General features: G+C 38.5%; 1 protein-coding gene across 1 annotated transcript in view; it reads left to right on the top strand.

Moving 5' to 3' along the window:
- Positions 1-9614: 9614 nt before the first annotated feature.
- Positions 9615-12096, top strand: part of ZDBF2 (zinc finger DBF-type containing 2) — a 34989-nt gene continuing 32507 nt past the window's right edge. The window contains exons 1-2 of the mRNA XM_068968475.1: positions 9615-9674; positions 10929-11056. Of these exons, the coding sequence (XP_068824576.1) occupies positions 9615-9674; positions 10929-11056 (188 nt within the window). The remainder of the gene's footprint in view (positions 9675-10928; positions 11057-12096) is intronic.

Below are 12096 nucleotides of genomic sequence, written 5' to 3' on the forward strand. Positions count from 1 at the left end.
TTTTATGTAAGATACGCTCTCCAATTGGAGACCCTTTCCATTTTTGGAATGATGATTTTCCTCCTCACAAATTATTATGATCTATTCTATACTGTGGTTGATTTAGGCTTATATCTCTCATACACAAAACTATAGTGTTTCTTCCACTCCACTATATTCGTAGTGAGTAGCAGTACCGTATGACTAAGTCGATTCTGGTTAATTTTCATAGCCTTTTCATGTGCAGTGCAGGTCTCCAAATATCTAACTTCTTCAAATCTCACTTTTCTTATCTGTCAACTGAAAGTTGCTCAGTCCTGTCGGACCCTTTGTGATCGCATGGGCCGCAGCCCACGCTCCTCGGTCCGTGGGATTCTCCAGGCAATAATACTGGAGTGGGTTGCCATTTCCTTTTCATTTGTCAAAGGAGGTATTAATAGGATTCGTCCTAAGATCCTATAAAGGGGTGCCTTGAGTATACATTGCAAGAATACACAAATAAACCTTGAACAGCTCCATTTTCTTTTCTACAGTTGCTCTGAGGCTTTGAATAGGCAAGCAATTTCTAGGCGGGTCCTCAAAAGCTAAAACCTTGAAGTCCATCCTGCGCTGGGAGTCTAGTCGCTCGGTTTATAACAGGTTTGATCTGACAAGCTCCGGACTGGGGCCCTGACCCTGGAGGAAGTGTTCCTTCGGAAGACGTGAGGAGGGGACATTGCGGCGGGAGGAAGGGGCATTCCGGCGCCAGGGGCGAGGGGTGGGCAGGGGGCGGTCCCGCGGCTCCTGCGTCAGTGGGGCCCCTGTTCTCGCACCTTCCTTGACGTCAAACCTTAATGAGAGCCGCAAGGCTGTATTCCCCGGGGATGTCTACGTGATGAGGCGTGATGCGGGACGGGGGACCTGCGAGTGACGCTCCCGCTCTGCTTATCCTCCCGCAAAGGCGGGAGAGACGGCGGCTCCGATTTCTGGCTCCGCGGGCGGCGGGCAGCGGCTGCTGTCTGGCCGACCTTGGGGTCCGGACGCCGCGGTGGAACCGAAGTAAAAGGGAGCGCAGTCCCCAGGTCCTCAGCCTTCACCCCAGGCCGGGAAGAATTGGGGAATCTTTCACCGAGGTGAGAACGGCGGCGGGGCGGAGTGGGGGCGGAGCGGGCGCGGGCCGGGCGGGGCCGGCGACACCTGCGGGCTCGGGCCGGGCGCCTTCTTCCTCCCGACGGACGCGCAGACGGCTCGCCAGTCTCCGGCGCCTACCGCGCAGGTCCTCGGCTTCCCCTCGCCCCGAGGCCCCTTCGGCTCCTCCTGCGGGAGCCGGGCCGGCACCTCCGGGCCGCGATCCAGGGGGCCTGGGTGGTGGGTGGAGGTGGCGAACTGGCTGCCTTGCGCTTCTGTCGGGGCCCCTGGGTCAGAGGGGCTCCCGGACGAGGCCGGAGGGTGGGGCTGGGGAGGGGGCTGCCTGTGGAGGTCGGATTTAGGGCTTTGTGCCCGCGGGGACGTGCAGAGGCACCTGTGGAGCCGAGGCCCGGAGCCCCCTGTCCACAGATCCCAGTGTCCACTTTCCCTCAGTGTCCCGCGTTGTGGCCAGCTGTCCCCAAATCTAGGCCTTCAGCGGCCTCTGGCGATCAGAATTTGCTTTGAAAACGTTAGATTTTTGTGTTAATGATCGTTTTACTATTATCGTGCAATGGTTGTGTAAATCTGGTCAGATCACGCCGTCATTTTCACGTGCTCCCAAGGCCCTTTCCAGTTCCTAACATGATTCTGGCAGCGCGTGGAAGAGATACCGGCTCTCACGGAACGAAAACACTTTTTTCTGCCCCCTCAAATTGAAATTTTGTCTACTTTTTTTTTTTTTTTTTTGCAGGAATTATGTACTATCAGGGAGGGAAAAAACGTTGAAAAAAGCTATAAAACCCTTATCCTCAAGAGAGTCACTATTAACTGTTTGAGACACAAAATATATATTCGTCTTACATAAATGGGTTGCTAATATGATCTGTATTTTAATACAAGAAAGACTTTTCCTATATTAATGTGTAAACATCTTTCTACTGCCTTCCCAAATTGCACTGATTTGGACCCAATTGCACTGATTTTGGAACAGCAAAAATTTTCTTCTTCAATCTTGACCAGTGACTAACCTTAGCAGAGAAACTATTAAAAAGCCTAATAAATGTCACTGCAGTGGCCAAGATGTTGGATGAACATAAACTGAATTCAGAGTACCAGTCATTTTCTAGAAAATATTGTTTGCTTTGTTTAATCACTTGAGACAATGTTTTTTAAAATGGCAGCTTTCAAACCATTAGTGAATTGTGAAATTAATTTAGTGGATCATAACTACTAAATTGATTTCATAAACCAAAATAAGATAACATAGAAACACCAGAGTTCATTACATGTAATGAAGGTATTGTTTTGTGAAGCTGTTTTAATGTGTGTGTGGTGTGTACATGTGGGTTATGATATAAAATGAATTGCTTCCCATGTGCCATGCTAATTAAATTTGGAAATCACTAATCCAAGGTACTGTCAGCACTCATCTCTGAATGGGAGGGGAAAAAAATGAAAAAAGGAAAAAGAATGGGCGCAATGATGCAGTTAAGGTTAACAATAGTTTTACTCTTTTCTCTGGTCTATGTGACCTTTTTTGTACACATTAGATTTGTAATTACGTGTTTTCACGTATTATTAAAACAATCTATTAGCATTCCTGAAAATACAGAGAGAAAGCCTTTGAAAGAAGTTCACAGATTAAGAGCATAAACTGCTCAGACTGACCAAGAGTCAATTTGGAGCTATACTGGTGATTGGTGAGTGACTGGAATAAGATAGTGCGTCTCTCTGAACTTCCTGATTTGTAATGTGGGAGTTATTGGAACACCAATCTTTTAAGGGTGTTTGATATTCAAATGCAGTAATGCATGTGAAACTGTTGATTTAGTGCTTAGAACATATTTGATTAAGTATTCACTAAAAGTTATCTATTAAGACTGAGTGAAGGTATCCAGGATAATTCTTGTCATCAGAGGTAAACCCCTATAAGGCAGATAATCCAAAAAGGTGGGAAATTGAAAATTAGTTAATAATGTTATAAAGAAGAGTACCCTGAATTAAGATGGTCTTTCAATATCATTTGGTCATTATTTTGTGATTGCTCCCCTAATGTTTTCCTATTGCTAGAAAAATATTTTAGATTTTCTTATTCAGTAGACCAAGTGCCCTTGATAGTTCAGTTGGTAAAGAATCCGCCCACAATGCAGGAGACCCCTGTTCAATTCCTGGGTCAGGAAGATCCCCTGGAGAAGGGATAGGCTACCCACTCTAGTATTCTTGGACTTCCCTTGTGGCTCAGCTGGTAAAGAATCCGAAAGCTTGCATGAGATCTGGGTTTGATCCCTTGGTTGGGAAGATCCCCTGGAGAAGGGAAAGGCTACCCACTCCAGTATTCTGGCCTGGAGAATTCCATGGACTCTGTGGTCCACAGGGTCGAAAAGAGTCCGTTGAGACTTTCACTTTCACTTATTAATTTATTTATTTTGGCCCCTCTGTAGGGCTTGTAGGATCTTACTTTCGTTACCAGGAATCAAACCTGTGCCTCCTGCATTGAGAACGCAGAGTCTTAACCACTGGACCATTAGAAAAAGTCGCAGTCTTTCCTTATTTGCTGTTGAGCTGATATCTCTGTTGTCAGGCAATTGAATAATGTTTCTCACAGGGATTCTGGGTTTAGTTCTTATTCAGTGTCACAGCTTGAGAAACTCACATGCTTCTAACTCAAGGCATTTGAGCAATGTTTTTATCTCTGCAGTAGGTACAGATCTCAGATATGCAAGAAATAGTTCTGGGGGAAAAAAAAGCACAACTTTATTTCTGTTTTGAGTCAGTTCTGCTGGAGTTATCTCAAGCACTTCAGAGATCTCTATTCGCTGCCCCAGATTGGTTTTTACAGTTTTAAAAGTTACATAAACCAATGAAAAAAGAGTGTAAGCACTGTCATGTTTTTTTGTAGCATTGTTATTTTTATGAAAAGTAAATGCTTTGGCCTCAAAAAAAGGCTGTTGCAAATGTACTTAATTGGGTATCACAACTGTGAAAGGTTTGGGAAATTCTTAAGCATTATCATAATACTGCTTTCGGTTTTGAAAATGTCTTTAAGTTCTTATTCTGTTTTAGAGGAACCAAAATGGAAATGTTACCGAACCGAACTTGGGTCTGCTCGCCTGCTGCACAGCAAAGCCTGTCTACTGACACCAGGTTGTAAAGGAAAGTACAGCGTGTATTTGCAGGGTGCCAAGCAAGGAAAAAAGGCAATTCGTGTTCCAAAGAACCGAACTCCCTGGTGACTTTCAGGAAGTGTCTTTTAAGGACAACATTTGGGATGAGGGTTGATGGACTTTTTTCTGATTGGTTTGTGGTGAGATAATTGGGTGATGGCTCAGAACTCTCAATCATTAGCCTTCTGGTTCCAGCCAGTCTACCTACTTTCAGTCTACCTACTTTCAGCGTGTAGTCAGCTACACCCATCCCTGGCCTGGGTGTGGGAGGGGCCTTAGTTTCTGCAAAAAAGAGCTGGAAGTTATGCTTCAGATTGTTATATATATATATATACACATACACACACACACATACCCTACGATTGTTTTATTACTGAAATATTGTTTAAGCTATACTTACTTTTCTTGACTAACTGCTTTTCCTTTGTTTCTGCATTCTCACTTCCCTCTTTGCTTTTTGAAACTCAGGGAAGGTCTAGGAGACTAAAGCCTTTTTCTACAAACAAGAAATCGGAGACATGGAGGGGCTTTTGCACCTGGGAGGGCCCTTAAGGGTCCTGCTGGGTCTCAGAACCCGCCTTTTCTTTGATACTTACTTCAAACCTAAAGGGAGCAGGGGTGGGATAAGAAAGGGAATAAAGTTTTGGATAGAAAGGTTAATTATAAAAGTCATCTGAGGAACTCAGTTTTAGGGGGACTTGGTTTTGGAAACTCCTTGAGGGTAAATCAAATGTGTTTATGAAAATATGACAAAAAAAAAAAAAAGACTCAGAACTCAAGCTGACTTGTCCACAAAGAGACCTCAATGAAGCAAAAAATCCCATTTTGACCTTAAGTCAAACATGTATTAATTTGTGTGTTTTAAGTTCGATAAAATATTAAGATTATATGTCTATATATTTTACAAGTCATCTTATTGACTAATTTTTAAAAAGTTAACTCACCAACTGCTGGGTCTTTTCTTGTTAGGCAAGAAGACTTTTATCTTACACTGATAAAATGAAATAGTATGTAGTCTTTAAATATTCTGTTTTGGAATTGTATATATTATCATATAGAGGTATTCATCATATATAGTTAAGAGAGAGGAGACTATAAAATAGAATGGGTAGTATCATTCCATTTTCGTGAAAACATGTTTAGAACAAGATTATATGGCAAATGTGAATGGTGGGTAGTGGGATTATGGCTGATTCCTATGCTCTTTCTTTCTTAATTTTTATAATTGTGCTATAATTTTGTTTTACTTTCATAATATAAGTCAATAAATTTCATAATAAAATTAATAAAAGTCACTTCTTAAAAAAAGTTAATGTGTGTTTTCCTAATTTATAAGCATAAATGGGACTAAGTCTTTGCTCTAAGGGATACTGACTCTTTGAACTTAAATGTTTTGGGTATTAACTAATTCTTCAATATTCTAGGAAATGGTGCTGAATAGTTTAAAGCTATATTCCTAATCCTGTGAAAAACATCTTTGAGTAGGGAAGAACTGTTGTTCTAGAATTTTCTTAAAGCACTCTCTGAATACACTGCTTTTCAAAAAATTTATATGCTGCCTAAAGATATGGTCTAAATCAGGGGTCCCCAGACTTTTTGGCACCTGGGACAGGTTTCGTGGAAGACAGTTTTTCCACAGACAAAGAAGGGGGTGAGGGAGATGGTTTTGGGATGATTCAAGCACACTGCACTGATTGTGCACTGATTTCTTTCTTTCATTATTGCATCAATTCCACTTCAAATCATCAGGCATTAGATCCCAGAGTTTGGGGATCCCTGGTCTAAATCTTTGGTCTGCTTTTAAATCCTATTATGTCAAACTTCAGTCTACTTTTCTTGCTCTAATGCCCCTTAAATTCTTAAGTGAAAATGTAGCTCAAGCTCAACTTGTCAACTTACCATCTCCAAAGGTACCTCGTGCTTTCTTGCTTTTATACTTTTACCTCTGTGATACTTGGAATATCTTTTCCTGATAATTGTGTCAGCAAATTCTGTGCAGTTCCCAATGTCCAGTTATAAAACCATATCTGCTGTGACATCCTGGTTCCTACAGCTAAAACTGAATTTTGCAACTAAACCCATTTGCACGTATTATTTGTGCCTAGACATTTCTCAGATACCACCTCATATTTTTGCATTTATTTCCCAGTTCCATTTAAACTTATTGAGAGCAAGAAAGCTTGTCTTATATTTCTTTCTATCCCTTCATGCTCCTAGCGTGGACCTTTGTCCAGGGTAGGAGCCTGATGTTTATTTCTTGATCAGACAGTGGTGTCGGGTGTTGAGTCCAAGTGTTGGAATTTTTTGCTAACCAGTGATTCTGGATAAGGGGGAGGGGGAGTCAACATTTAGCTCACAACAGTGTGGAGGAATCAAAAATGGATAATTTGGCTGAATTGTCAATTGATATAGATAGCTGAGAGGGAATCGACAGTATTTTTTTTAAAACTAAAACTAACATAAGAGCTAAGTGTTGGCGTGGTTAGTACAAGACCCAAACCTAAATTTCACATGAATATTTCTTCGAGAAGTTTCTCATAAAGTTCATTTTGGGTTTGATGGCCTCTTTGTTCTTAACCCTACCAGAGGCACAGGTGTGCCTTGCGTTCTTACAGCTACTGTTCCCAGAACCCAGACATCTGAAGTGTTTGACGGTGGGTTCAGTGAACCATCAGAGTTGCTCTGTTCCAGAACATCTTAAGAGGTCATGTGGGATTCAGTGAGTCATAGTATGTAAAGTGCTCTGTGTTCAAAAGTTAATTTTCTTCTGTTATTGAAAACATAATTGTGTCACTTTTCAAATTTAAACTGTGACTTGAGGGTGTTTATTTAGTTAATGGTAGACACTTAGAGGGCTTATCTTTTTTTTTTTTTGTTAAACAGTTTTATTTTGATTTATAGATGTTTGCCAGGACTAAATATAGCTGATGAAATATCTGATCTTTTCTGCTCAAGGTAAATGATTTGTTACTTTATAAAAATACCAGGTACCAATAGAATTCAGAGTTTATATAAAAAGAGCCATTTGGTCATTTAATGTCATCCCAGGCCCCAAAGAAATGGTACCTTTAAGGATTTTGTTACTACATGAAAAATGACATGTTATTGGTTCAGCCTATATCAGAATAATCTTGGAATGTTTTAAATTTGTGTAATATGCATGTGCCTGCTTCCAACCAGGGGATTTTGGTTCCATGTTTTTGGGGTCCTAGCATGTGAATTTTTCAAAATGCCAATGGGTGCTTTTGGTTTATTGTAGGTCTGTTTCATTGTGGCATATATATGGCACTAGAGATGATGAAAATGGCAGGTAATAATGCCTTGGGAGTTTACCATAAGGGTGAAAGATAAAAAAAATTTTAAATTTTGCGCGCATGTGTGTGAGATGGTAGACTTACACTTTCATTTTGCCTTTTATTCAATGAATGTTTTGATTATATTTTAAATAAAGCACTAAAAAGTTTATTTTAAACTATCTTCAGAGTTTAGGTTTAAACTCTAGAGTTATCTCAGCCTGAAAATTGCCATATCTGTGAATGCAACTTAAAATTTCTTTCATTTTGTTGCTTCAGGTTAATAAAGTAAATTAAAGGAAAAAAGATCAAATTTTAAGTAAATAATTTCTTTAATATTCTTTATTTCAGAGGCTGATTTAATTGATTTATTTTCCTTATAAGCGAGAAGTCAGACACTATCAAATTTTCTCATAATAAAAAGTAATGGGTAAGTGAATGTTATGATACAGTTTTGATTTAATGAAGCTTTGTTATTCTCACTGGTTTTAAGGTTGTGATTTCAATGTTTGAACACTGATTTTAGTGAATAAACTTTTTCTGTTGCAGACAATCTTATAAGAAATACTCAATATTACAGAATTGTTCTCTTTATACTTTTTGACAGTTAAGAGTGTTTAAAATAATTAGAATTAAAATCTTAATGAAATTATTTCTTAAAAATACTATTTTCACTTTCAAAAAACAGCAAAAAGCTACATTGTATTGGATTTATTACTTAAATTTGTCACATTTTGTATAAATGAGTATGTAATGAAATTAAAAAAATTCTAAATTCTAGGCTCTATTCTCAGATTTACTAAATCAGAATTTTGGAGGATGATTTTTATATTCAGTCTGGCTTGGAAATCACTATATTATGAAGTGTTGAAGGATTATAGTTTTGGGCTTGAGGGTTGAAACTTGGAAACTATTCTTTATTTGTTTAATAAATAAACTGTTCCTGTTTAACAAATAAACTATTCCTTTGTCTCTTATTGTTTTTCATTAAGAGAAATTTTTGTTGGATTTCCACTAGTTGGAAAAAAAATCTTCATGTTTGGTTTATGTAATTGTCAGAAGAGAAATATCTTTTGCTTCAGAGGCTGTATTGGTTGCTATTTTGTTTTTTAGCAACTTTGTTGGATAAATTACTTTAAAACCTGCCTCTTTGTGGATTAAGCAGAAAATAAATGTGGTATCTTTACTCTCATGATAGAGAATAAGGTGTTATATATGACATCGAGTGTTCACATGATGTGGGATTTTGTGTAGAAACATGATGGAAAAATTAACGAGCTTCATTAGAGTATAGTAAGTATACTATTAGTAACAATTTAGGAATACTAATTTATCTTTATAAATTGAGTATTGTATTCAATACTGAACCACTTCCTGATAATTCTTAACAACTAACCAGGAAATCAGTAAAAATGTAGTCATCAAGGCTTCAAATATTGGCAACACATTATTCTTTTAGAAGATGCATAGGTCTCAGTGAAAGACAAATACTGTTTGATATCATATATATCTGCATATATGAGGAATCTAAAAAATAAACTAGTGAGTATAGCAGAAAAGAAACAGACTAGCAGATACAGAGAAGAAACTAGTGGTTACCAGGGTGGAAAGGGAAGAAAAGAGGGGCAAGATAAATGCAGAGAATTAAGAGGTACAAACAATTATGTATAAAATAGAGAAGCTACATGGATATGTAGTACAATACACAGAATATAGCCAATATTTTATAATAACTCTAAATGGAATATAGCCTTTAAAAATTGTGAATTGTGCTATGTTGTACACCTGAAACTTATATTATGCATCAAATATTCCTCAGTTTAAAAAAAAGATAGAAAGGTCTTAGTTCATTGCAGGCTCACTGATTGGTTCAGTAGCACATGGTAGCCTTTTCTATTCTCATAGTTATTAGAAATACTAGTGAGTAGGACTCAAGAACGAATTTCTGTTCTGTGGTGGTATCATAGCTATCTTCTTCATGGTAGTAAGGAATTATTGTGTTTTTGTCATTTTTCTTTTCTTCCAGTTTGAGTATTCAAGGACAATAGCCATCTGACTTTGGTTTTTCAACATGCAGAACAGATCAGGATATTGCGGTTTTTGTTGTGTATTCTATAATAACCTGGAGCAGGTGAGAAGATCCTATTACTATGGTTATACCACAAAGGACCTACTCATAACTTTCCCTTCTTTTACACAATCAAATTCATTTAACAGACCATATTGAGAATCTACTAATGAGGAGATGTGCCTTGTAGGGATATGGCTATGAACAAAATCAGTTTCTTTTATTCATGAGGCTTACAGTTTGACGCACTAAGACAGAAAATAAGCAGTCACATAAATTTAGTACATAGTATGTCAGATTGTGATAAGTGATATGAGGAAGGTAAAATAGGGAAGAAGGTCCGATTTTAGATAGAGTGGCCAGGTGAGGTTACAGAAGTGACATTTGAGCTGAGATTTGAATGAATTGTGGGGACCAGGCTTGCTTATATCTTGGGGGTGCAGAATTTCTAGGTTAGAGGGACAGGATAGCAAGGATAGAGACCCTGAGGCAGAAGGGTAGGATTACATCCTGATCATAATTTGAAAGTCTCTTAAGTTGATAATTTGTGTAACACACCTAACCTACTGAACATCACAGCTTACCTAGCCCACCCTAAAAGTACTTGGAATACTTACATCAGCCCACAGTTGAGCAAAATCATTTAATGCAAAGCCTGTTTTATAATGATTGGGTACCATGTAATTTACTGAATACTGTACTGAAAGTGAGAAACAATCGTTGTATGGGTCATTTACCCTTCCGTTAGAGAGAGTGGTTTCCCTTTGCCTTTGAATCCCCTCCCCTGAGCACAGGTGCAAACCACTTGCTTGTTTTTCTTCCCTTCGTACCCTTCCTGCCCTTCCTGTGTATCTTCCTTACAGCCATGGTTGTGCAGGAGTCCTTTTACTCATTTCCAGTTAGTTTTCAGTGAGAATTGTTTCACATGTAGATGTATTTTTGATATGTTCATGGGGAGAAGTGAGCTCCATGTCCTCTAATATTCTGCATTGATTTGCGCTCCCCTTAAAAGGTCCTCTGGAGAAGGAAATGGCAATCCACTCCAGTACTCTTGCCTGGAAAATCCCATGGATGGAGGAGCGTGGTAGGCTGCAATCTATGGGGTCGCAAAGAGTCAGACATGACTGAGCGTCTGCACTAAATGGTTTTCAGATGCGTATTTTAGAATTGCTTTATATAAAGGGTATATCAATTTATACTTTTACCAAGAGTATGATGAATCTATATTGTGATGCTGTCACTACTAATGAGTGTTACTCATTAGTATGTTTACCCATTAGAATATTTAGAAACATTCATTTTCTTTTTACTTCCCAGCATCTATCCAGTGACTACCACAGATCCTTGATCACACAGAAGAGACAACGGATGGGTGCTGCTAGTTTGATGGAACGTTTCTTGCAGGATGTACTGCAGCACCACCCATGTCATCATCAAGAAAGCAGGTAGAGTAACTGAGTGAAATAATACTAGTATATCCATGTGTGCTAAGTTGCTTCATTTGTGTCCAACTCTGTGCGACCCTGTGGACTGTAGCCCCACCAGCCTCCTCTGTCTGTGGGATTCTCCAGGCAAGAATACTGGAGGAGAGGGTTGCCATGCCCTTCTCTAGGGAATATTAGTACGTAGTTATATATCACAGTAGATGTTTGTGTTAACGTCCTAATATTTCCTAAAATGAATCTTTGAATCAGGGAATATAAAGTGAACCTTTATCTAGTAACTTATCTTTGCAGTTTAAAAATTTTTCTTAGGTTAAGTAACAAAAATCTCACTCTAAAAGATATGGACTACGCTATGCTTTTTCTAAAGAAAAGTCAGGCCAGTAAATATGTATCATCAAGGATGTCACAGGATTAAGCAGGGTAAAAAGGTGGGAACAAACATAACTTTAACAAGATTACCAAAAGTTGGTGATAGTAGCTAAGTAAGGATAGTCAAGGTAAAAATTAATTGCACATTAATGGAATGATTTGCTAACTCTATGCTACTCTGTAAAACAGAATTGATTATTTTTATAATTTGTCAGTATCTTGATAGCTTACTTTTTATTAATATATTTTGATTGTTTTAATAAAAAGAAATGTTTTGATAACATTTTAAAAAGTTAATGTCCTATGTTGAAGAAGAACTTTGGTAGAAAATCAGATTATGTACTCTGATGAGTTTGCTGCTACAGCTGTATAAGATAAAGCAACATAGATCATTAGCACACCTGTACAGTATTAGTTGACTTTAGTCCTAGCAGCAGAATAAAGGATAAACTTCTTGCACACTTTGCAAGTCATCAACCTAAAACTTAGCAAATTGACGAAAAAGTTATGATGGGGAAAAGTTAGGAAAAAATGTTTGTTTTCTTAGCTGGTGGAAAGATGGAATTAACCTATCTTGAGGTCAGTATAAAACTACCAGTTTATAGTGTATATAAGCAATGCTTCAACAAACATATTTGTACATCCAGCTCTTTCTGTGGAGTAGACTTCTA

Source organism: Capricornis sumatraensis, chromosome 3, assembly GCF_032405125.1.
Source record: "Capricornis sumatraensis isolate serow.1 chromosome 3, serow.2, whole genome shotgun sequence".
Lineage (NCBI taxonomy): Eukaryota > Metazoa > Chordata > Mammalia > Artiodactyla > Bovidae > Capricornis > Capricornis sumatraensis.